The sequence below is a fragment of the Balaenoptera musculus genome, chromosome 1 (assembly GCF_009873245.2).
Source record: "Balaenoptera musculus isolate JJ_BM4_2016_0621 chromosome 1, mBalMus1.pri.v3, whole genome shotgun sequence".
In the NCBI taxonomy this organism is placed as follows: domain Eukaryota; kingdom Metazoa; phylum Chordata; class Mammalia; order Artiodactyla; family Balaenopteridae; genus Balaenoptera; species Balaenoptera musculus.
The window spans coordinates 78,718,322-78,744,663 of NC_045785.1; the positions used below are offsets into that span (position 1 = coordinate 78,718,322).

The window sequence follows — 26,342 nt, forward strand, 5'->3', positions numbered from 1 at the left end:
GTAGGAGTTTGCCAGAGGAACATGGAAAAATCAGTAAAAAGCCTAAGAGAACAACTTTTGGACACATTTTAATTTTGGCTTGGGGTAAAAGGAGGTGCCTGCTTTCTTAAGAACCAACTAACCAACTGTGTAACAACCAACCAACTAGTGAAAGAGGACTAGTTGTCTATGAATTCCTCTGTTGGCATACACCTGTCTTTTCCTGAATGCCAGGACAAAGCAATAGTTTAATTTTTGGTGCTCTTAGAAAAGTTCGTACTGGTAAGGCATCCCAGAAGACCCTATATTACTTAGTAATCTTTTCTGGACATTTTTCCACTGGGCAGATTTTCCATACAGATAACTGTCAGCTTTCAAGAAGGCAGAGTTCGCTTTTCATCCTGAAATTGGGTAGGGAAAGGTGGAGAAAAAAACTGTTCAGATCAATTTAAAAGAAAAAAAAAAAAGGGAAAACCCTTCCCCCATACTCTTTAAACAACAGGTGGTTTTGACGTGCCTGGTCAACTCCTTCCTGCACAGCACGAAACTGTAGGCGGAGCGTTCAATTTCAGCATCCCTGGAACCTGCGGCCGAGAGATCCAGGCGCCCTGTTGTTAAGGTCCGGGAACTTGGGGGTTCCTGCTGGACAGCAAGCTCAGGTGTCAAGCGAGCGGCCCATGGGCTTTATGGTCCAGAAAAACTGGTTTTTGCCCTTGTCCTCTGTCTCCTTCGAGGCGTCCCACCACCCCTTCCCACCGTTCAGTTCTTCTGTGCGGGGAGGATGATAATGAGGAGGGATTATCTATCCTGACCCCGGTCCTTCCGAGGAGTTCCCAGAAGGGCTATTTTTAGGGGTAGCTGCTCCCCTCTAACTTACCCAGGGGAGGAGCTGCGGTCGTGGAGTGAGCGCCGAGCGCAGGGAAGCCTCGGGTTTTCCGCGCATTGTTAGGGATGGGGGAAGGTATTAGCCCCAGCCGATTCCCCCGGCACTGGCCGCCAGGTGGGCGTCTTAGAGGCCGCAGTGGCCCCGCCGGGAAGCGGCGGGAGATTTTCTTCCGTGTTCTGAAGGAAGTCCCCTTGGCGGCCGGCCCGGGCTCGGGGTGGTCTCCGCGTGGGAGGAAGTTCCCGGGCCCCGTGGCCTGCGTCACAGCGGGCTGGGACCGTGGAGCCGACGGGTGGGGGGCGCGGCGACCCCGGGGCCGGGCGCTGGGCGGCGCTGGCTGCCGCTGGCCCGGCTGCTTGCAGGGCGGTGCTGGAGGCGGCTCCATCCGCGGCCGAGGAGGCGGAGGGGCGGAGGGCTGCGAGGCTGGGGCGTTAGCTGCGTCCCGGCCCGGAGCCCGCGAAGAGGACGAGGAGGAAGGCGCCGCCGTGGCCGCAGCCGCAGTGCTCGGAGCGCGACGAGCCATGAGCAGCGGCCCCGCGAGCGACCCCGCTGTCGCTGGCCGCCGCTGAGCCCGGCCGGGGGACGGCTCGCCGCTCCCCAGCACCCCTCGCAGCCGGCACCCTCTCGTCCAGAGGTAAGGGCGGGCACCGCCGAGGGATGGGATGGAGAGGGACGGCCCGCCGAGGACCAGCGGCTCGGTCCGCTAGGTGCGCTTGGGCCACGACTCGCCCCGGCTCTCGGGCGGGCAGACTGTAGTCTCCTGCCCAGCGTGTGCTCCCTGGAGCCATACGCTGCTGGGGCTCGGGGACCCGCCAACCCCTTCCCCACCCTTCCCCACGCCAGCCCCAGCGTCGGGCGAGAGACCCCAGCCTGGCGCCAAGCGCAGCGCGGCAGGTTCCGCGGACTTGGGGGGATGGGGCTGGGGGACCAGGAGAAAACGGGGCCACGCTGGGAGCGATCGTCGTTCTACCTTAAAAAACCCTGAGACCCCAGGGCCTGCCCCTTCTGGTCTGCTCTTCCCTTGCCGCCCCCGAACCCCTGAAGTTAGCACTTTTGGAGAGAGAGAGAGGAATTAGAAGGTCTCCGAAGGGAACGAGAGCGCGATGTCTGCTCCCCAGCAGGACCCTAGGGGAGAGAGAGTTTCGCCGGATCGCGCGGGCCCCAGAAGCCAGGTGTTTAGGCCGGCGGTCGAGGCAGGACCGCTGCCTTCGACCCAAACCCAGGCTCGCCGGCCTTTCCCTTTCCAGCTGGTTCTCAGCGACGAGATGGTGAGGGATGGAGTTAGCAACTCAGCAACCTTAGGATGTGCTCTGTACACCCTAATTCTTTCTTCTCTCCCTCCGCCAGTTCTTCCCTCCCCCACCCACGCCTGCCGGGGTACATCAGATTCCAGTCCCTTCAAAACCTCGCTCTGTACCTAGCTTTGAATGCCACGGACACCTAGCCCACATCCCAGGACGGATATTTCAGAGGGTTAGGGCCAAACTTCACTTTCGAATTCTTTTTAAGCATTTTAAACTCCCAGCAAACCAGTTAGGAAACACTTTCAAGTCCCCATCCACCTTAAAGTAAAAAGTAAGAACCGATCGACCTGTGTGGGAGTGCCGGTGTTGGGCAGAGGGAGGCTTGAATGACTATTTCATGCAGCCTTATGGGGGAGGAATAGGTAAAGGAAATGGCAGCCCTATTTTAGTCACACTGTTCTTACAAGCCATCGATAGTGTAAGAAATGTAGCCTTAACCAACGGTCACATTTCCGGACAGGTATGTAGTGGTTTCCTAAGGCATACCTGAGGTTTCTTCATGGACAAGTCATTAAAATGCCATCCAGATGAGCGATGAGAACAAGTGGTCTTAACCCTCTCGGCACAATACTGCAGAATCGTCAGAGCCAATCAGCTTTATGTGTTTTTACATTCTCTCTATTTTTTGATGATTTATGTAAGCCCCAAAGGTAAGCCGAACTTCACAAAATTTGCTCAGATTCATAAACCATGTGTTGGGTGTGTGGACATAGATAACAGATTAGATGTATACAACTCTTATCTGTGATATTTGCATTTCTTGTGACTTGCTTCAATAGGGAAGATGTGGATGTGACCCTGATTTGCTTTACTTTCGAGTGATTATATACTCTTTAGGTCAGTGTGTTTGTTTGCTTTTGAGGGAGCGGTGGGGAGCAGCTTTGGAAGGATGAATGTTTTTCATGGTTCACATAATAGATTGACCACAGATAAGGCCCACTAACCCAACAGCCATATCAGAGATAGCAACCAGGTTTAACAACTTTCTTATTAATAAAATTATCAAAGCCTTTGTTAATGGTACTAATCTCTTATTTCTCAGATTGACTAGGCACTTACCTAATGAAGTGTGTTTTTAGAAGGGAATGCTTTTAGTGAAAGGAAAAAGTATGAGGAACTGTAAGAGAAAAGAATGAATAGTTTTCCACTTATAGGAAGTTTATCTTTTAAAAAAATACAAAGTTAGCAATATTTTTAACTTCTAAGGTATCTAATTTTTACCAAATTTGTAATGATTCTTAATAGTCTGTAGTATTTTTAAGTTGTAGTCACCAGTGACTTTATAATAAAGCCCAAGTTTAAAAAGAAATAGAGTGGAAACGCACACTTATTTTGCCAAGTGTTGTGTTAATAATTTAATATGGAGCGCCACTATAATACGGTCTAGTTGCTGTAGGTGTCTGACACCTTATCTCAGGATCTGACAACAAACCCTTAAGGCAGATGGCCATTCACATTTCACAGAAGAAAGAGGCTCAGAGTTTGTGACTTACCCAAGACTCTACAGCTAAGTTAATGCCTGAATGAAGCCAAGCCTCTAGTATATTTTAAAAAATTTTTATTGGGGTATAATTGATTTACAATGTTGTGTTAGTTTCAGGTGTACAGCAAAGTGAATCTGTTATACGAATACATATATCCAAAGCCTCTAGTCTTAATGATTTACTTTTTTATCCAAAACTGCCTCTTTTTCTTTTTCCTACATAAATTTTTGTTAACTTACTGTAATGACTGTATGAGGAAATGGAGATCAAGGAAGTTAAATCACCTGTCCAGGGTTTTCCGTGTAACTTGTATACAGCAGAATTCGAATTTGGAATCAGGGCCATGTGTTTCCCAAATCCCTGTTCTTGCCGCTGATCTCTATTAAATGACTGATTTAGAGCTTAACCTAATGAACATTTCACTCCTGCTCATCAGCTGTTCTCATCCACATTGATAATGATGGCCTCATGGGCTGCAACACACTCCCAAAGACTTTATACTCAGTCCCTGGAGTGCTGGCTGTATCTCTAGCCCCTGAACACTCATGAAAGCATATTGCACCCAATATGTGAGGTGACATCACTATGCACCTTGAATTCACTTAATTTCTCTTAAAATATAAATCATTCTAGACTGGCATGGGGTAAAGGGCATGGCCTCAAGATAGGAAAAGCTGATACAAATTCTGGCTCTATTGCACAATGCAAGTGCCAACTAACTCACATTATTGAGCTTCTCTGAGCCCCAGATTCTTTGTGTGTAACGGGGTTATTAATAAAGCCTACCTAGCTGGATCACTGTGTAGATTAAATGTAACAATGCATATGAAGGACAGCCCCTGTCCACCTAGTAGGTGCTTAATAAATGGTAGGGGTTACTGTATTCTAGCATGGATCGAAATTTCTGCTTTATTTTACATTTGTGTATTTTACGTGCATATAGCGATTAGTCGATGTTGTCAGAGATTCACTCTTTTGTATAAAGACCTTATCTGGTTTTTAGCATCTTTAACTTTTGTATCATATCCCTTTTTTGTAGTCTTGACTTATAAACATTTACTCACCTGATGTAGTTTTTCCTTTGCTCACTCTGCACATTTTTTAGAACATTACTAGCCATATTTCAATGGGATGGAATTTGTATTTTTTGGCAAATGCACTGTCCTGTTTTCTGCCTCTCCTGTGTGGCCTCGAATATCTAGAACATTAATATACTCCCATTTGCTTCCAGCGCTGGCACAGAAGGGCAAGTGGGTAATCTCAGAGCTTTTCTTAAAGTAGATAGTTTGGCAGGTATATTGAAAATTTCCTAAATGTATTAAAAGGTAGAGAATAACTGAACTCATTTCCAATATCAGGCATGAAACAAAAAAATAACTTGGGCTATTTACTTAGAAGTGTAACACACTGTCACAAGTTCTGGGAGTGAATTTAGGATCCTTTTCTAGTGTTGGATGGGTGTCCTTTTAAAATATGATTCTATAGTCTGTGAGTGGCAGTTGGTAGAGACATGGTAATATTTAGAAAATGAATAGAGTTAAGAAAAGGAAAGAGGAAATTGGCGAAATTCAAAAAACAATTTTAAGAAAAATGTTTTAAAACTTAGAGAAACAACTGAAAGTGTTCCAGATGACTGAAGTATCTAGGGTCAAAGGCATCCAGGAGAACTATATGTTCTTTAAAGAACCCTTCTAAGAACTCAGAAGAACCCAAGCTCTGCCCATACTGGAGAGGGGTAGGTCGGAAGAGCAAGGACAAAAATTAGTTTGGCTAAACCCAAACACTGCCCGAGGGCTGGAAGCACAAGAGAGCATAAGGAAGCTCTTAGGGAAGCATTTTTCAATCTTTAGTTCATTACTACCCGCCCTCCAGAGTGTTTTTTAGATACATTGTAATGCCATAGATACACTGGTATACCCATTTACGTACTGTGGCCTGTTGTCCGGCTACAAACCTGAAGATTCTTTTACCCTGCCCCACAGACCCCATTTGACCGGGACAAGATTGCCCCCCTGTTGAGAACACATGGTAGAGCATGATTCTAGATTATGTTTGAAAACCACAAAAGAGCCATATGGAACTAAAAGACATGAAGAACAGTATATACATATACATTTTTTTCCTTTATAAAGAAGCATACTCTATTGGCTCTCAAGCTGAAATATGTTTGTAAAAATATGTCTTCCAATTGTCCCAGTTTCATCTTGGCAAAATTATTAAATTCATTAAGTTATCTTCCAAACCACCTCTACCTGTGTTATTTTGTATTTGGGTGGGAAGCCCTCCCCAAACTTTAAATACTCAACATCTTTTACTTACTTACTTCTAGTATTCTGGGAAGGCTCTGATACTAAACATTCATTCTTGTGACTGGTCAATTACACATGAGTATAAATTAGTTTGTATTTATTAGAGCATTTGCATTTTACAGTAGTTGTTTATTATTATGAAACACTATGTTGCCTATCTAAGAGATTTTAACTCATAACAAGTAGATATTTGGGGGTAAGGGTGGGGCTTCTGAAGTCACTCAGCTTTTTCACATTCGGTTCCTTGCTTCGGTTCCTTGCTTCGGTTCTCTGGGGAACATGAGCCTGGGCTTCTGATGTGGAAGCTCAGAACTGTTAGGGTTAGAGAAGCTTGGCTTCTTTCAGCATTTGGAGGCTCTCAGCCTTTGCATGCTCCTTCCCCGACAACAGCTCAACCTCTTCTCCAGCCTTTATTTTAACCATATTGTTTTTTTCCCTCTCCTTTCCCCTCAAACCTCCAGAAACATCCTTGTTTTTCAACATCTTTTCTCTTTGTTTGATTTTTGGAGCTGTGCTGAAAGTCCCAATGGCCTCTGGGGGCAGAGGCCATATAGGCCATTTCTGTCTCTCTCACTTCTGTATCCACAGCACCTGTACAGTGCCTGGGACAGAGCTGCTCAAGAAACAGTTGTGGAATAAATATGTAACGGTACATTTTACAGTAAAGTTTCTAACATCTTAGAGTGTATCCATTTCCCTTTCTATTATTTTAAATTCTAGAAATGAAATTTGAGAGTGTAATTAGAAGTTATTCTTCTCAATAGGGTCATGAAATATGTATACAGAAATATTTCTATATGTAATTGGAAATTTGGAGTACTATATAAAATATGAAGTCAGAACATCAAAACAAATCCTAGTTAAAAGTCACTAAATAAGCTAAATAGATGAAAGCTTGTAGGTCCTGTGTTCTCCCTGTATATGTGAAGAACTTGTCAAATCAATAAAAATTACTAACTACTCTTCCTCAAATACCTTAGAGATTTATGAAAATTAGAAACAGGTTCAAATATCTTTTTTTTTTTTTAATGGGAAAGATATAACCTATAAATCCAACTCCTGGAAAAATACAATAGGGGATTATTTAGCTAATAACACCTTGATTTTTAAAAATAACTGTGAGGATAGCTTCGCTAGGAAAAACCATCACACTAATTTGTATTATCACCCTTGAAATTAGCAAGGTCCAGGATAATGTTCTTAAAGTCAGCAAAGTTAGGAAATACTGTACAGCATACAAAAAACCTTTCTAGTTAATGCACAGCTATGTGGATCCCTGTAACCAGAAAATGGTTAAAGTTGAGGAGGTAGCAGCTGGAGGTGTGTCTAGGGTTTGGATCTGTGTTGAGTGTTTAAGCATTTTATCTAAGGATCTGGATAACGTAACGTGTTATATTTCTCAGAGTGGCTCCACAGTGGATAGGGAAGTACAGTGTTGAAGGAAAGACTGGAAATGAGCTTGGCAAAATAAAATAAAATAAAAATGAAAGGAAACAGTCAAAACTGAGCAGTGAAATTCATTTAAGGAAAGTATAGAATTGTAACTTGAAGAAAACTAAATAAACCAACCATACAAATATACTAGATTTTTGTTTGTTTTGTTATGTTCATTTTTGTATCACCAGTATTTAGAACAGTATATGTTAGCAAAGGATCAGTAAATATTCGTTGAATGACTACATGAATGAAATGCAAGATGGAGAAAGACTAGCTACATGCCATTAGGGCAAAAGTAAAATTAATCCTAAGGAGATGGTGATGGATAACTAGAAGACTGAATAGACTGTTAGAAAACACTTTTTGGACAAATCATTTATGAGTATGTGTTAAAGTTTTACTTTAGTCTTACATCTAAGAGAAAAGATTTCTGGTAGGTCAGTTTTAAAATTCATCCTGACTAGGGACATTTTATAAGCATATGGCTGCTTAGATATCATTGTTAGGTTAGATAAAAAAAATGTGGGTTCAAGGTTATTAGACTCTTGCCTAACAGTTGACAGTTAACTGATTACCTCTTTAGCTGGTTTCCAAGGACAAGTCTTATCCCCATTCAAGATCATGCAGGAGGCTAGCCAGTGCAATAAGGATGAAAAAAACTAAAGACATAAAGATTGGAAAGGAAGAAGTAAAAGTATCTCTCCTTACAGACTTTGTGTTTGAAATCAGGATTCCATATCCCAAGGAATCTACAAAGCAACAAATAAAGATAAATGCCACACTAATCTCTAACTGACATGTGGGTATTTAAAATTTACAAACAAAATCTTTGAAGTAAATCTGTTGATGGTGACTGTTTCAGTCAGCCCTTGTACCTGAACTTGAAGATGATTTTACTTATCCTGAAAGGGTATCTAATAACATAATCACATCACTAACATTTTATCTAACTTTTTTTTTACTTGACAGCTTTCCCCTAATGTACTTCAATAAGCAGAACAGCCTACTGTGGACCTAATTAAGGAATTTAAGGAGCAAATCAATTAAAACGAATTATTTCCAGCATCTCTTTTACTTATGAGTGCCACATCCTGGATTATAGGAGAGGGAGCACACCTTTGGTGCTACCTAGAGGCTGTCTAGTGTGTCTCAAACATGTTTTGAATATTAAAAAACTGCTCCTTTTTCTATTGCTCCAAATTTGAAACAATCTCAAAGCAACATTTTGAAATGTTGTCAGATAAGAATGTAGATGCCCAATGATAAAAGAAGGCCATATTGATGGCTGGCTTATTAACTACAACTAAGAAAGTGTTTAAGAAATCTCAGAATTTTAATTTCTCTAGAGGTCAGGAATCTCTTTATTATTCTACTTGTTTGTTTTCAGTTATTTATAATTTTGAATTATCAAAATTCAGCACAAAAGCAGGAAAGCTAATTGCCCCTTCTGAAAGAACACATTTGGTTTGGGTGAGTGAAAAAATATCTTTTGGCAACTAGGTAGACTATATGGTAAGTAAATAATTTTACAGCTTCATATTGAGAAAAATTTTTTTCCTTAGTTACCAGTTACCTATTCTATTAAGCTAATTAAAAAATAATTTTATCTCAATATGGGTTATTTATCATAAAAATCACATAAGCTAAAAAAAATGGTGGATGACAGTATTTAATGTGTTATGCTTTGGTTTTTAAGATAAAATTAATTTTATAAAGCATGTTATATAAGACAATTATTATCGTATTATTATTTAAATGTTATGAAGAACATTATATTTATGTATAGATATGATACATAGGTTAAAACTATCATAGATAGTATTTGCCAAAGGTTATTCATTAATTATCTAATTATAATATTAGTCCCAGGTCTTAATATTAATTATGTTTAATTACAATTTACATTGCCACTTAAAAATGATATAATCACAGTTCATATTAAAAATGTATCAGGGAAATATGACATTCCATGGTTTCATATTACTGCAGGAGTACAACAAACATTAAATAAATTGGCACTAGTTATAATTCAGTGTTGTTGAACATATCTACAAAGACTTAAATTTTTAGTGTAAATAATGATCTGGGGAGCAGTCTCTTAGAACTATCTGAGATGCTGTGTCCTCAGTTTTATCTGCCAAATAAAACATAATTCAACGACAACAACAACAAAATGATCTGACCTATGAGACAAATATCAAGAAGTTAGTAACTTCCAATTAAATAGGCATCCTATCAGAGGACAGATCAGTCATGCATGAACTAAAATACATTTTAATAGCTTTATTGAGGTATAACCTACCTTCTATAAAATTTATTTGTTTAAAGTATCCAATTCAGTGGTTTTTAGAATAATTACAGAATTGTACAACCATTACCGTAATCTATCTTAGAACATTCTCATCACCCCCCAAAAAAGCCTATACGCATTAGCTATTACTCCCCACCACACCCCCACTTCTTCTCCCAAGCTCTAGGTAGCCCCTAATCTATCCTCTGTCTCTATAGATTTGCCTATTCTGGACATTTCATGTAGATGGTATCACATAATATGTAGTCTTTTGTGACTGGCTTCTTTTACTTAGCATATATTTAAGATTCATCCGAGTTGTAGCATGTATCATTACACCATTCCTTTGAGTTGCCAAATAATATTCCATTATATGGGTATACCGTATTTTCTTTTTCCATTCATCAATTGATAGACATTCAGGTTGTTTCTACTCTGGAGTTATGAGGAGTAATGCTCCTGTGAACATTCATATACAAGTTTTTGTGTGGACATTTGTTTTCATTTCTCTTGGATAGATATGTGCAGAAGTGGAATTGCTGGGTCATATGGTGTCTCTGTGTTTAACATTTTGATATAAATGAAGTATAATTTTTTCATCATCTCCCAAACTAGAATAAAATCAGGGCTAAGACATTTAACTGTCTTTTTAATGAAATTTAACAAAATAGTTTCACTTGTCCAAGTACTCATTATTAGGAATATCCATTGAACTTTGAATTTTATATAATTCAGTCATAGTTTGCAAAGTACTGTTAAAGTACTACCGAATCTCTTTGAATTAAAAGTTCTGATTGAGAAATACAGAAAGAGCTACTGAAGGCTGACCAGAAAACTATTTGCATATTTTTTTAGTTCCTTATCATTAGTGACCTGGATACCACACTACCTCCAAACTTCCCTTTTGTGCATTTTTCTTCTTTTTGTGGTGGGACAGAGGTGAATATTTTTCATATTCTTTTATTCTAGATATATATGTTTATTATCTCCTGCTTGGAATATGTGAATTCATTCCTTTGAGTCTTTACAGTCTTGTTAATTTCCCTCTGGAAAGAGGTAAAGGCACTTTTAAAAGTAAAACACCTATCATTGGCTAACATTCTTTCAGGCACTACTCTTTTGCCCAGGATGGTGATAGAGGGACTATCTTTTTAAACTGTAGATTCTATCTGTTTTGGTCTATTAGAACTACTCTTTTACTTCACTATCAGACCAAGACCTAGGAGAAATTTCCCTTAACTCTTTCCTACACACTCTTATGAAATCACCCAGGCAGATTTCCCCTTCTCCCTTCATTTCAAAGTGAATCTGTTTGTTAAGGAGGTGTTTTCCTAGCACACACAGGACAAAATTCTGTGACCACTTAACTTTCATTCTTAGAGGTGTTTGAAGCAAGGGAGAAGCTATACGTCTAGTAGGCGCCCGAAGAAATCACTGACCACAGAAAAACAGAGCACTATAAAAAAACCACTTCCAGAAACAGGCAAATATACAGAAAACCTCTGAACCAATTCCTACATACAGTTTTTTTAACAGTTAGACAAATGCAAATACAAGTGCAAGTATATACACAAACCTACTCTAAGCAAAACACAAGATAAGACTTCTGTGAATGTTATCAAGGGATAATTTTCAAAAAGTTAAACATGACTCGAATATAGAATGAACATGTCAAAGGTTTATTCAACTCCTTAATGAAGGAGCTGGCAAGATGGCAAAGCGTTTGGTTTAAAGAGCATTCCAGGAACCATTTTAAAAAGGAATGTTAGAAAAACATTGCTAGGTTAGATACAAAACTAGGTAACATCCTTCAGCGCAATAAAAAACATATGTTTTGGGTTTTCTTTTCTACCGAACAAAAATCTGCAAGTCTGGAATGTAATCAGTAGTAATTAGCAAGTCAAAAAAAACAAAAAGTATTTCTCTAAATTATCCTTGTGTAGGCCAGTTAAACAGTTCTTCAAGATAATAATAAAAGGATATTCTGCCCTCCCTTTGCCTCACTTCCAAGTTTTAGATACCTTTTTCCCTAAAAATGCATAGTTGCTCATCCTAAACTTACTTTATAATGGCTTTGGTTTTTCTTAGTATAATAACAGACATTTGGCCATTGAATATGTCAAGTTCAAAACACTGGCCATGGAAGTTCTCAAATTTAAAATATGAGTTGGAAACTTTGGGTTCTACACTTGACTCCCCTTCTTGGGAGTTCTTTATGTCATTCAGATATCAAAATACCTCTCTGATCTCATCCTGGGGAGGAGTTCTGCTTTAACTCCAACCCCAAGTGTAACCAATCTTATGGCCCAGCCTACTCTCCAAGCTCTCAACTTAGATAGTAAATCACCATAAGCCCAGTAGAACAGGAGTCCTTTCAGATAGCCACTAGACTTTGACATTCAAGGCCTCAAATTGCCGTAGATCAGCAAAACATCCCAGGCTCAGGAAGAGAAGCAAGAGATCTCAATAGCGAACATGCCATGAAGTTCCTTGATCCAGGGGCTGCTCTTTTGAGATGAGCAAGTCTCCATGGGACCTCCAAGAACCATTACAACAGAAATTGGCAAACTGTGGCCCGCGTAGTTTGGGTCTGCAACCTGTTTTTGTATGGCCCACTTGCTGAGATTGGTTTTTACATTTTTGAAGGGTTGTTTAAAAAAATTTAAAGAATATGCAACAGAGACCAGATGTGACCTATAAGGCCTAAATATTTACTGTCTCTCCTTCTATAGAGTAAGCTTATTGATCCCTGCATTTGAAAAATAAAAAACAAAAAAACTTTGTACTTAGCATGTATCAAAGAATTACAATAGATTTCCTGTTTAAAAAAAAAAAGCTCTCTAGTAGGCTAATTCAAAGATTTGCGCTTGGTAGGGACATTTTATAGGAAAAGAAAATGGTTAGAAAAGTGTTAGATTCAACATCAAAAGAAAATAATATTTGGTTAAAGGCTACTAAACTCTTGGTTGACAGTTTATCAACTGCTTGGGTGGTAACTAATTTCCCAGAATTTCTTAATGTCATTAAAGTTCATGAGAATCAATTAATTAAGCACTGTATCAGGAACATTAATTTCTTTCTGGGAAGAGGTTGCAAGTTATATTACACAAACAGATTTGGAACATTTTTTTTTATAAGGCAACGTATTAGTATATATTAAAAGCATACAGTAAGTTATAATAAAAGAAAACTAGATTCGGATTCTTTGGATGTCACACTATTACAGTTTAATTTAGGACTACACAAATAAATAGGAAGATGAAAAACTTGGAAAAGAGTCAAAAGACCATTACAAAGAGGATTAGAGCATTGAAAAACTGAATCTATGTGGAATAAATGGAAGGAACTGGGATATTTCAGCTAAGACAAGGAAGACAAGCAGAAATTTAATTACTTCCAGTGATGTGAAGGGATCTCCAATGGAATCTAAAGAGTGATTGTATATCTCTTCTGAAAGGAGACAGAAGTTTAACTTGCAGCATATGAATTTTCTGTTTTTAGATTCCATGTATATGTATTAGCATATGGTATTTGTTTTCCTCTTTCTGACTTACATCACTCTGTATGACAGACTCTAGGTCCATCCACCTCACTACAAATAACTCAATTTCGTTTCTCTTTATGGCTGAGTACTATTCCATTGTATGTATGTGCCACATCTTCTTTATCCATTCATCTGTCGATGGACACTTAGGTTGCTTCCATATCCTGGCTATTGTAAATGGAGCTGCAATGAACATTTTGGTACGTGACTCTTTTTGAATTAAGGTTTTCTCAGGGTATATGCCCAGTAGTGGGATTGCTGGGTTGTATGGTAGTTCTATTTTTAATTTTTTTTTTAATTAATTTATTTATTTATGGCTGTGTTGGGTCTTCGTTTCTGTGCGAGGGCTTTCTCTAGCTGCGGCAAGTGGGGGCCAGTCTTCATCGCAGTGCGTGGGCCTCTCACTATCACGGCCTCTCTTGTTGCGGAGCACAGGCTCCAGACGCGCAGGCTCAGTAATTGTGGCTCACGGGCCTAGTTGCTCCGCGGCATGTGGGATCTTCCCAGACCAGGGCTCGAACCCGTGTCTCCTGCATTGGCAGGCAGATTCTCAACCACCGCGCCACCAGGGAAGCCCTGTTTTTAATTTTTTAAGGAGGCTCTATACTGTTCTCCATAGTGGCTGTATCAATTTACATTCCCACCAACAGTGCAAGAGTGTTCCCTTTTCTCCACACCCTCTCCAACATTTATTGTTTGTAGATTTTTTGATGATGGCCATTCTGACTGGTGTGAGGTGATACCTCGTAGTTTTGATTTGTGTTTCTCTAATGATTAGTGATGTTGAGCATCCTTTCATGTGTTTGTTGGCAATCTGTATATCTTCTTTGGAGAAATGTCTATTAAGGTCTTCTGCCCATTTTTGGATTGGGTTGTTTGTTTTTTTTGATATTGAGTTGCATGAGCTGCTTGTAAATTTTGGAGGTTAATCCTTTGTCAGTTGCTTCATTTGCAAATATTTTCTCCCATTCTGAGGGTTGTCTTTTCGTCTTGGTTATGGTTCCCTTTGCTGTGCAAAAGCTTTTAAGTTTCATTAGGTCCCATTTGGTTATTTGTGTTTTTATTTCCATTTCTCTAGGAGCTGGGTCAAAAAGGATCTTGCTGTGATTTGTGTCATAGAGTGTTCTGCCTATGTTTTCCTCTAAGAGTTTGATAGTGTCTGGCCTTACATTTAGGTCTTTAATCCATTTTGAGTTTATTTTTGTGTATGGTGTTAGGGCATGTTCTAATTTCATTCTTTTACATGTAGCTGTCCAGTTTTCCCAGCACCACTTATTGAAGAGGCTGTCTTTTCTCCATTGTATATTCTTGCCTCCTTTATCAAAAATAAGGTGACCATATGTGCGCGGGTTAATCTCTGGGCTTTCTATCCTGTTCCATTGATCTATATTTCTGTTTTTGTGCCAGTACCATACTGTCTTGATTACTGTAGCTTTGTAGTGTAACCTGAAGTCAGGGAGCCTGATTCCTCCAGCTCCGTTTTTCTTTCTCAAGATTGCTTTGGCTATTCAGGGTCTTTTGTGTTTCCATACGAATTTTGAAATATTTTGTTCTAGTTCTATGAAAAATACCATTGGTAGATTGATAGGGATTGCATTGAATCTGTAGATTGCTTTGGGTAGTATAGTGATTTTCACAATGTTGATTCTTCCAATCCAAGAACATGGTGTATCTCTCCATCTGTTTGTGTCGTCTTTAATTTCTTTCATCAGTGTCTTATAGTTTTCTGTATACAGGTAGTTTGTCTCCTTAGGTAGGTTTATTCCTAGGTATTTTATTCTTTTTGTTGCAGTGGTAAATGGGAGTGTTTCCTTAATTTCTCTTTCAGATTCTTCATCATTAATGTATAGGAATGCAAGAGATTTCTGTGCATTAATTTTGTATCCTGCTACTTTACCAAATTCGTTGATTAGCTCTAGTAGTTTTCTGGTAGCATCTTTAGGATTCTCTATGTATAGTATCATGTCATCTGCAAACAGTGACAGCTTTACTTCTTGTTTGGATTCCTTTTATTTCTTTTTCTTCTCTGATTGCCATGGCTAAAACTTCCAAAACTATGTTGAATAATAGGTGTGAGAGTGGGCAACCTTGTCTTATTCCTGATCTTAGAGGAAATGGTTTCAGTTTTTCACCATTGAGGATGATGTTGGCTGTGGGTTTCTCATATATGGCCTTTATTATGTTGAGGTAAGTTCCCTCTATGCCTACTTTCTGGAGGGTTTTTATCATAAATGTGTGTTGAACTTTGTTGAAAGCTTTTTCTGCATCTATTCAGATAATCATATGGTTTTTCTCCTTCAATTTGTTAAGATGGTGTATCCCATTGATTGGCGTATTTTGAAGAATCCTTGCATTCGTGGGATAAACCCCACTTGATCATGGTGTATGATCCTTTTAATGTGCTGTTGGATTCTTTTTGCTAGTATTTTGTTGGGGATTTTTGCATCTATGTTCATCAATGATATTGGCCTGTAGTTTTCTTTCTTTGTGATGTCTTTGTCTGGTTTTGATATCAGGGTGATCGTAGCCTTGTAGAATGAGTTTGGGAGTGCTCCTCCCTCTGCTATATTTTGGAAGAGTTTGAGAAGGATAGGTGTTAGCTCTTCTCTAAATGTTTGATAGAATTCGCCTGTGAATCCATCTGGTCCTGGGCTTTTGTTTGTTGGAAGATTTTTAATCACAGTCTCAATTTCAGTGCTTGTGATTGGTCTGTTTATATTTTCTATTTCTTCCTGGTTCAATCTCAGAAGGTTGTGCTTTCCTAAGAATTTTTTGATTTCTTCCCGGTTGTCCATTTTATTGGCATACAGTTGCTTGTAGTAATCTCTCATGATCCTTTGTATTTCTGCAGTGTCAGTTTTTACTTCTCCTTTTTCATTTCTAATTCTATTGATTTGAGTCTTCTCCCTTTTTTTCTTGATGAGTCTGGCTAATGGTTTATCAATTTTGTTTATCTTCTCAAAGAACCAGCTTTTAGTTTTATTGATCTTTGCTATAGTTTCCTTCATTTCTTTTTCATTTATTTCTGATCTGCTTTGATGATTTCTTTCCTTCTGCTAACTTTGGGGTTTTTTTGTTCTTCTTTCTTTGCTTTAGGTGTAAGGTTAGGTTGTTTATTTGAATTGTTTCTTGTTTCTTGAGGTCGGAGTGTATTGCTATAAACTTCCCTCTTAGAACTGCTTTTGCTGCATCCCGTAGGTTTCGGGTCATCATGTTTTCATTGTCATTTGTTTCTTGGTATTTTTTGATTTCCTTTTTAATTTCTTCAGTGATATCTTGGTTATTTAGTAGTGTATTGCTTAGCCTCCACGTGTTTGTATTTTTTACAGATTTTTTCCTGTAATTGATACGTAGTCTCACAGCATTGTGGTCGGAAAAGATACTTGATACGATTTCCATTTTCTTAAATTTACCAAGACTTGATTTGTGACCCAAGATATGATCTATCCTGGAGAATGTTCCATGAGCAGTTGAGAAGAAAGTGTATTCTGGTTTTTTTTGATGGAATGTTCTATAAATATCAATTAAGTCCATCTTGTTTAATGTATCATTTAAAATTTGTGTTTCCTTATTTATTTTCATTTTGGATGATCTGTCCATTGGTGAAAGTGGGGTGTTAAAGTCCCCTACTATGATTGTGTTACGTCAATTTCCCTTTTTATGGCTTTTAGCATCTGCCGTATGTATTGAGGTGCTCCTATGTTGGGTGCATAAATATTTACAATTGTTATATCTACTTCTTGGATTGATCCCTTGATCATAACATAGTGTCTTTTTTGTCTCTTGTAATAGTCTTTATTTTAAAGTCTATTTTGTCTGATACGAGAATTCCGACTCCAGCTTTCTTCTGATTTCCATTTGCATGGAATATCTTTTTCCGTCCCATCACTTTCAGTCTGTATGTGTCCCTAGGTCTGAAGTGGGTCTCTTGTAGAGAGCATATATACGGGTCTTGTTTTTGTATCCATTCAGCCAGTCTGTGTCTTTTGGTGGGAGCATTTAATCCATTTACATTTAAGGTAATTATCAATATGTATATTCCTATGACCATTTTCTTAATTGTTTTGGGTTTGTTATTGTAGGTCTTTTCCTTCTCTTGTGTTTCCTGCCTAGAGAAGTTCCTTTAGCGTTTGTTGTAAAGCTGGTTTGGTGGTGCTGAATTCTCTTAGCTTTTGTTTGTCTGTAAAGGTTTTAATTTCTCTGTCAAATCTGAATGAAATCCTTGCTGGGTAATCTTGGTTGTAGGGTTTTCCCTTTCATCATTTAAAATATGTCCTGCCACTCCCTTCTGGCTTGCAGAGTTTCTGCTGAAAGATCAGCTGTTAACCTTATGGCGATTCCCTTGTATGTTATTTGTTGTTTTTCCCTTGTTGCTTTTAATATTTTTTCTTTGTATTTAATTTTTGATAATTTTATTAATATGTGTCTTGGCATGTTTCTTATTGGATTTATCCTCTATGGGACTCTCTGTGCTTCCTGGAGTTGATTGACTATTTCATTTCCCATATTAGGGAAGTTTTCAACTATAATCTCTTCAAATATTTTCTCAGTCCCTTTCTTTTTCTCTTCTTCTTCTGGGATCCCTATAATTCGAATGTTGGTGCATTTAATGTTGTCCCAGAGGTCTCTAAGACTGTCCTCAATTCTTTTCATTCTTTATTCTGCTCTGGAGTAGTTATTTCCACTATTTTATCTTCTAGGTCAGTTATGCATTCTTCTGCCTTAGTTATTCTGCTATTGATTCCTTCTAGAGAATTTTTAATTTCATTTATTGTGGTGTTCATGATTGTTTGTTTGCTCTTTAGTTCTTCTAGGTCCTTGTTAAACGTTTCTTGTATTTTCTCCATTCTACTTCCAAGGTTTTGGATCATCTTTACTATCATTACTCTGAATTCTTTTTCAGGTAGACTGCCTATATCCTCTTCATTTGTTTGGCCTGGTGGGTTTTTACCTTGCTCCTTCATCTGCTGTGTGTTTCTCTGTCTTCTCATTTTGCTTAACTTACTGTATTTGGAGTCTCCTTTTTGCAGGCTGCAGGTTCGTAGTTCCTTTTGTTTTTGGTATCTATCCCCGGTGGCTAAGGTTGGTTTAGTGGGTTGTGTAGGCTTCCTGGTGGAGGGGAATAGTGCCTGTGGTCTAGTGGATGAGGCTGGATCTTGTCTTTCTTGTGGGCAGGACCGCGTCTGGTGGTGTGTTTTGGGGTGTCTGTGACCTTATTATAATCTTAGGCAGCCTCTCTGCTAATGGGTGGGGTTGTGTTCCTGTCTTTCTAGTTGTTTGGCATAAGGTGTCCAACACTGTAGCTTGCTGGTTGTTGAGTGGAGCTGGGTCTTAGCGTTGAGATGGAGATCTCTGGGAGAGCTTTCGCCATTTCACATTACATGCAGCCGTGAGGTCTCTGGTGGACCAATGTGCTGAACTCAGCTTTCCCACCTCAGAGGCACAGGCCTGACACCCGGCCAGCGCACCAAGACCCTGTCAGCCACACAGCTCAGAAGAAAGGGGAGAGAGAAAGAAAGAAAGAAAAAAATAAAATAAAATAAAGTTATTAAAAATAATTATTAAAAATAAAAATATTAAAAAGTATTAAAAAAGAAAAAAAAAAGAAAGAAATTAGTAACCAAATCAAAAAACAAATCCACCAATGATAACAAGCGCTAAAAACTATAGTAAAAACAAAAAACAAAAAAAACCAGACAGACAGAACCCTAGGACAAATGGTAAAAGGAAAGCTATATAGACAAAATCATAGAAAGAAGCATACACATATACACTCATAAAAAGAGAAAAAGGAAAAAAAATATATATGTATAAAAAAAAGGATGAGAGCAACCAAATCAATAAACAACTCTACCAATGATAATAAACTCTAAATACTAAACTAAGATAAACATAAAGCCAGGAACAACTTAGATGCAGAAAGCAAACCTCAAGTCTACAGTTGCTCCCAAAGTCCACCGCCTCAATTTTGGGATGATTCGTTGTCTAATCAGGTATTCCACAGATGCAGGGTACATGAAGTTGATTGTGGAGACTGAATCCGCTGCTCCTGAGGCTGCTGGGAGAGATTTCCCTTTCTCTTCTTTGTTCGCACAGCTCCTGGAGTTCAGCTTTGGATTTGGACCCGCCTCTGCGTGTAGGTCACCTGAGGGCATCTGTTCTTTGCTCAGACAGGAGGGGGTTAAAGGAGCAGCTGCTTCGGGGGCTCTGGCTCACTCAGGCCGGGGGGAGGGAGGGGTACGGATGCGGGGCAAGCCTGCGGCGTCAGAGGCCGGCGTGACGTTGCAGCAGCCTGAGGCGCGCTGTGTGTTCCCCCGGGGAAGTTGTCCCTGGATCACGGGAGCCTGGCATTGGCGGGCTGCACCGGCTCCCGGGAGGGGCGGTGTGGAGAGTGACCTGTGCTCGCACACAGGCTTCTTGGTGGTGGCAGCAGCAGCCTTAGCGTCCCATGCCGGTCTCTGGGGTCCGCGCTGATAGCTGCGGCTCGCGCCCGTCTCTCCTTTAAGCGGCGCTCTTAATTCCCTCTCCTCACGCACCAGGAAACAAAGAGGCCAGAAAAAGTCTCTTGCCTCTTCGGCAGCTCCAGACTTTTTCCCGGACTCCCTCCTGGCCAGCTGTGGCGCACTAGCCCCCTTCAGGCTGTGTTCACGCTGCCAACCCCAGTCCTCTCCCTGGGATCCGACCGAAGCCCGAGCCTCAGCTCCCAGCCCCGCCCGCCCCGGCGGCTGAGCAGACAAGCCTCTCAGGCTGGTGAGTGCTGCTCGGCACTGATCCTCTGTGCGGGAGTCTCTCCGCTTTGCCCTCCGCACCCCTGTGGCTGCGCTCTCCTCCGTGGCTCCGAAGCTTCCCCCCTCCACCACCCGCAGTCTCCGCCCGCGAAGGGGCTTCCTAGTGTGTGGAAACCTTTCCTCCTTCACAGCTCCCTCCCGCTGGTGCAGGTCCCGTCCCTATTCTTTTGTCTCTGTTTTTTCTTTTTTCTTTTGCCCTACCCAGGTACGTGGGGAGTTTCTTGCCTTTTGGGAAGTCTGAGTCTTTTGCCAGCGTTAAGTAGGTGTTCTGTAGGAGCTGTTCCACATGTAGATGTATTTCTGATGTATCTGTGGGGAGGAATGTGATCTCCACATCTTACTCCTCCACCATCTTGAAGGTCTCTCCTGCAGCATATGAATTTAAAAAGAATTTTCTGACACCAAGTCATCAGGCTTTCCACAAATTTTCATAGAGACTGGGTCTTTGTTTTCAAAATTTGAATAGAGTTGGGGCTCTCTGCCCTGGGTTGAGTGTATTCTTTCCTAAAGGTTTAGCCAGATAATCCCTTGAGTTCAGCCATGTGTTTTCAGTTCAAGATCATACTGGGTGCAAACCACCACCAGATCTGCTCTCCTTTGAGGAGATTAAAAACCAGCCACTGTCCTCAGGACATACTCTGTGACAGGTGGGGTAGGATAAACGAATATATGTGTGGCAAAGATAAGAGGTAGCACTACCATAGAAGAATAGGGAAATATTTGCAAGTATTTAAATATCTGGAAAGAGAAACAACAAAAAATATGGCTCATAAGGCAAAGACCTGGAGGAAGGGAGGGAGCCATCCTTACCTGAGGAGAGAACAACAAATACAAAGGCATATCCCTGGCGTGATGGGGCAACAGCAAGAAGGCCAATGAGGGTGGAAGGCACTGAGCGAGGGGAGAATAGTAGTTATTAGGAGAGGGTACTGTAGGCTCATGAAGTGTCTTGTCCTCCTCTACTCTGAGTGACGTGAGGAGCCATTAGAAGGTTCTAAGCAAATGAGGTTCATAATATGACTTGAGTTTTAAAAGGATCACTCTGGCTGCCGTATAGAGAAGCCATTAGCCCAACTTTTTGGCCTCAGGGCCTTTGTAATCTTAAAAAATTATTGAAGACTCCCAAAGAGCTTTATGTGGGTTATATTTGTAGATATTTACCATATTAGAAATTTTAAACTGTTAAGTATTAACTTATTTTAAAATAATAAGAAAACGTGTTAACACAAATAATATATTTTTATGAAAATAACTATATTTTCCCCCAGAGAAAGACAATGACATTGTTTTAAATTTTTACATATTTCTTTAATGCCTGGCATTCAGTCTGTTCACTAACATCATGTAGCCTCCAGAAAATTCCTCTGTACATTCACCAGAGAATGTGAGTTAAAAAGGCAAATCATGTGTAGTATTCTTGTGAAAATAGTTTTGACCTCACTGATTTTCTAAAAAAGGCACACTTTGAGGAAAAAAATAGTAGAGACTAGACTGTAGGAGGCAAGGATGGAAGCATGGAGACTAGTTGTGAACCTGTTGCAGTAAACCACATGCGACATGCTGGTGGTTGGGATGTAGCAGTATAATTAATGAGAAATGGTCAGATTCTGGATATATTTTAAAAGTTGAGCCAATAGGCTTTGCTGACAGAATAGACCTGGGTGCAAGATAAAGACATCAAAATTAACTCCAAAGTTTTAAACCAGAGGAACTGTAACGTAGAAGATTGTGGGAATAGCAGATATGGGGTTGAAATAAAGAATTGTGTTTTGGACTTACTGATTTTGAAATGCCTATTCAACATCTAATTGTAAATGTCAACTCAGCAGCTGGATGTATGTCTGGAATTCAAGGGAGGAACTTTTTATTGCCTTTACATCCCTCAGTACTTTTAAAAGAAAGAATGCATAAAGGTGAGTTTTCTGAGTCTTTCAATGTCTGAAATATATTATTCATTCTACTCTCAGATTTGAAAGTTATTTTGGCTGGGTATTGAACTCTAAATTTACAACTGCTTTCACTAAGAATTTTAAAGACTTTTTTTTAAACCATTTTTTTTTAGCATCCAGTATTGTTATTGAGAAGTCTAACAATATCAGTGGTTCTGAATTTTGTTTCTTCATATATGCCCTCTAACCCCCTTTATTTCCCAGAAGCTTTCAGAATCTTCTCTTTATCCTTGATGCTCTGACACCTCATGATGGTATGGGGCTTTAGTTATTCCTCATGCTGGACACTTTGGTCATCCTTTTTAAAAATATTGAGTCTCATATTCTGCAATTTGAGAAAATTTTCTTGCAGTATTTTCTGTGTAATTTCTCTACTCACTTTCTCTTTATAATCTTTATGAAATTTTCGTTTTTCAGATATTGGATCTGGAATCTATATATCTATTTTTTCTTCCCCATTTGCCTTTTTGTTCCACTTCAAGATGAATTTTCTCAACATTATAATCTAACCCTGATGTTGACATTTCAATTATCTTGTTTTTAATTTCCAAGCTTTTTCTGATATGTTTATGGACACAATATCTTCTGCTAGCTCCCTGAAAAGATTAATTATAGTTTAGAGTTTTTTAAAAGTGATTGCTCTTTGCTTTGCATGTTTCTCCTGCTTTAGGCTTTTGTGTGTGTTCATTTGCTCCTTTGATTGTGTATTTGTCTTCTTTATATCTCTCTTATAAAGGCATTTATATGTGGAGGCATTCCCTAAGTAGCAGGTAATTTATAATTGTCTTCTCATTTAATAGTGAACCATAGAAAGTTGTTTGGGAGTTCTGTGCAAATTGTAGAAGTTTTCCACTAAAGAACTTCACAATAGGTTGTCCAGGTAGTGAGTGACCTTTTTTGGGAAGGCTTCCACTTGGATGTCATTATTCCTGGATTACAACTCCTAGCATCTCATTGCCTTCCAATATCATGTCTAAGTCATCTTTATCCCCCATGCAACCCAAGAGTGTGTGTGTGTATGTGTGTGTGTGTGTATATATATATATATATATATATATAGCAGTGTGTTGACTGGACACATAGACATGTGGCTCTGTTTCATAAACCTAAAAGCACAGAGCAGCAGGACTTGTCTCATATAGTATAGTCAGAAGTGGAATTGGACTTGTAGTTAAATATCCTTTCTACAACTAATACACCTCCTACTTTCCATCAGAGCCTCCCTCAGGATAGAAGAGATTTTCTGCTTATTTCAGGAACCTGGAATAGAGCTAGAAATATTCTGTCTGCAGCACCAAATTTCATTTATTATCTTGTATTTTAACTTTCAAAAACATATGAAACCATGTCCCCATTGGTTTCAGTATAACACTTTTAATCCAGAATCTTTGAGTAAAGTCTATGTACCTAGAAAATACACATGTATATCTTATGGCTTCTCATACTCCCCACCTGGATGCATTCACCCACCCCAGTGTGAGCACTGCCACGTGTGGCTAAGAGTTATGAGTTCAAATGATGTCAGAGATACCCTCTGCCTCCTCCTAATAGTGCCTTAAACAAGAAAAGACATTCTTTCTTTCCCATACTAGTAGGAACATGATCATGGGGGTCTATAATGGCAAGGGTTCAGCCTCCTTATGTCTTGATGTTCCACCATTGCTATCATGTATCCCTTGTTGGTCTGATTGAAGTGACATACCCTCCTCAGAAGTGAGGAGGAGGGTATGTTGAGGGCAAGCTCCTTTCCTTTAAGGACACAACTCAGAGTTGAAGATATCTTTTCTATTTCACTGGCTAGGACTAAGTCACATGGTCACACCTGCCTGCAAGGGGGCTGGAACAGGCACTTATCAATTATCTTGTAAAAAGGAGACACTGGATACCAGGAGACAATAAGTGATCTCTCCTACCGTGGTGTTGCCATCTTATAGCTCAGGCCACAAAGAGCGCAGGGCCATGTTAGCACCTTGCAAGGAAGATTCAGCATGAAGGCTCTTTCTGTGACTACTCCTGGAAATAGTGACTCAGCTTCCAGGAAGTCTCCCGTAAGGGGATGAATCAGTCCTGCAGCTGCAGCTGCTGGCCATCCGGTAGACCCCAGAAAGGCAGCGGTGTTCTTGCATGGCAGCAGTCAGAGGAACAGCCTTTCCACGGTGCTGTGATTTTCATGCTGGCAGGTCTAACCACCTGAAGGTGTGGGGTAGGGCTGGGTACTTGTTCTTAGGAACTGTTCCAGTGGCCTTATCTTCACTAGTCTTAGCTATTGAGGTTTCCTTAAAGCTTTGGGTCATGCTCCAGGGATGCTAGGTGCCGAGGAAGCTTCAGGAGCCACATAGTCAGGAATGGGGTGGGGAGGATCTAACAGATTTGCATATCTGGGACCTCTAAATTTCCAGATATCTAGTTCAAGAATTGGGGTAGGTTGGCATTTTCATGCGTTTTTGTTTCAGTATATCCATGCAGCAAAGACAGGTAAAACAGGTAAATTAGAGGTGGTTGATTTGAAGAAACTGGCCTATCTTGAGGTAAGTGGAAAAAATTACCAGATGTTTTAGAGGACACCACAGTTTGGGGGTACTTTTAGGCATATTCCGTGAACAGTAGATATAGGGAAACATACAGTAAGTGGAATTTTCAGAATTCAGAAGCTTCCCAGGAGAGAAGCCTAGCTAATATTTTCTTAATTAAATAATGAGGTTGATAATTGTCATATTTACTGCCAAGCATTTTTCTAAGTGTGCATAATTTAAAGAGATTGCCACAGACCTAGATTTCAAACCTAGGTCTTTCTGGCTGTAAAATTTGCATTGTAACCACTGCATTATGTTGAACAAAATGGTAAGTAGAGATAACTTACTTCCATTTTTACCTTTTAGATTAACGTGGCTGCTTATGACTAAACTTAGAGTTCTCAGAATACAGATGTTCAATGACGTAATATATACCCATAAGGCAACAACAGGAATACTTTTATTAGTTTTACTGTTGGCATATATTGCTTTGGACTAAGGATTTCTTATCAGCCTAAATGTACAAAACTAGAATCACTTCATAGAGAAAAGAATTTGCACAAATTACCCTGAGGTTTTGTATTAAAATGCTATTAATATCTCACTGATGCCATAAGAAGGAATATACCCCACCTTTATGAATGGTTTTGCCTAGTAAGCTCAGTCAGCAGTGGCCATTGTGGTTTGGAAGAAAGATGCTTAGTATGATGACAGTCTGTTTCTGCAAAATTTTCAGGAGACCTATTCTTCAATAGAAGGAAAGAGAATATTAGACCCAAACTGGAGCCATGCACAAAGGACTGTATCACATTAGAATATTTGATATGCAAAAACAAGAATGTTTTAGGTGAGGCAACAAGGTGTGTTATTGATGTCAAGCAGCAGACATATTTATAGAGACTGAGGAATGTATCTGACTGCGAGCATCTTCACGTTCACTCAGCTGTATTGAGGTTTTTTTTATTAAACTGAAATATACCATGCTTTTAAAAAGCCCCTTTGTGCCACATCCAAGTAAGAGCAGAATAGGTCCCTTATATGAGGAAACCACAAATCTTGAAAACAGTGGTGTTCCTTGATGTTCTTTGGCCGCACTACTGTTTGGTTTAACTAGCATTTCTGGTAATGGAATTGCTTGAGTCTCAGAATTAGTTTGCTTAGAATTTTGTTTCTGCCAGACCTCTTCCTGTTGACATATTCAAACTGAATCAAAATTACTTGTATGACATCATAAGCAGTGTAGGTATAGCATTTGAAAACAGTCTAAGGCTCTGATATATTAATTAATCTATTTGGGTGTGTTTGCTTGGAAACCTGGAAAGAAGCCTGTTTTAAAATATATTTGTTTTTTGGGCTTCCCTGGTGGCGCAGTGGTTGAGAATCCGCCTGCCAATGCAGGGCACACGGGTTCGAGCCCTGGTCTGGGAAGATCCCACATGCCGCGGAGCAGCTGGGCCCGTGAGCCACAATTACTGCGCCTGCGCGTCTGGAGCCTGTGCTCTGCCACAAGAGAGGCCACGATAATGAGAGGCCCGCGCACCGCGATGAAGAGTGGCCCCCGCTTGCCGCAGCTAGAGAAAGCCCTCGCACAGAAACGAAGACCCAACACAGCCAAAAATAAATAAATAAATAAATAAATAAATAAATAAATAAATAAAGAAAAAATATATATATATATTTGTTTTTAGACTATAATCTGAGAAAGAGAAAATTTTTAATCTCTATGACATTTTAAGAGTCATTCCCAATCTCTCAACATCTCATACTCCAACTAATTTATTTAGTGAAAGTGGGGAAAGTAGCAGAAACACTACCCAAGCATCATCAGTATTTTTATATTAGAATCACTTATGAAGAAGGTT

The 26,342-nt window shown here is 39.8% G+C and overlaps 2 protein-coding genes across 2 annotated transcripts in view; one reads left to right on the top strand and one right to left on the bottom strand.

Moving 5' to 3' along the window:
• Nucleotides 1–4: 4 nt before the first annotated feature.
• Nucleotides 5–1,247, bottom strand: LOC118899382 (basic proline-rich protein-like). The gene is made up of 3 exons (XM_036861081.1): nt 857–1,247; nt 497–563; nt 5–380 (listed from the first exon to the last, which is right to left on the bottom strand). The coding sequence occupies exons 1-3, from the start codon at nt 1,245–1,247 to the stop codon at nt 347–349; spliced, it is 492 nt and encodes a 163-aa protein (XP_036716976.1). The 3' UTR covers nt 5–346.
• A 13-nt stretch (nt 1,248–1,260) lies between these two features.
• LRRC8C (leucine rich repeat containing 8 VRAC subunit C) overlaps nt 1,261–26,342 on the top strand; it is an 89,841-nt gene continuing 64,759 nt past the window's right edge. The window contains exon 1 of the mRNA XM_036828681.1: nt 1,261–1,496. The gene's annotated coding sequence lies outside the window, so the exon portion shown is untranslated. The remainder of the gene's footprint in view (nt 1,497–26,342) is intronic.

What these genes read in the sequence shown, in the direction of transcription:
- LOC118899382 (XM_036861081.1), bottom strand. Translation starts at nt 1,247, where the DNA reads ATGGAGCCGCCTCCAGCACCGCCCTGCAAGCAGCCGGGCCAGCGGCAG. An exon ending in GACCGCAGCTCCTCCCCTGG is followed by an intron (nt 564 to 856) that starts GTAAGTTAGAGG and finishes TCTCGGCCGCAG; the next exon opens with GTTCCAGGGATGCTGAAATT. An exon ending in TGCAGGAAGGAGTTGACCAG is followed by an intron (nt 381 to 496) that starts GCACGTCAAAAC and finishes ACCCAATTTCAG; the next exon opens with GATGAAAAGCGAACTCTGCC.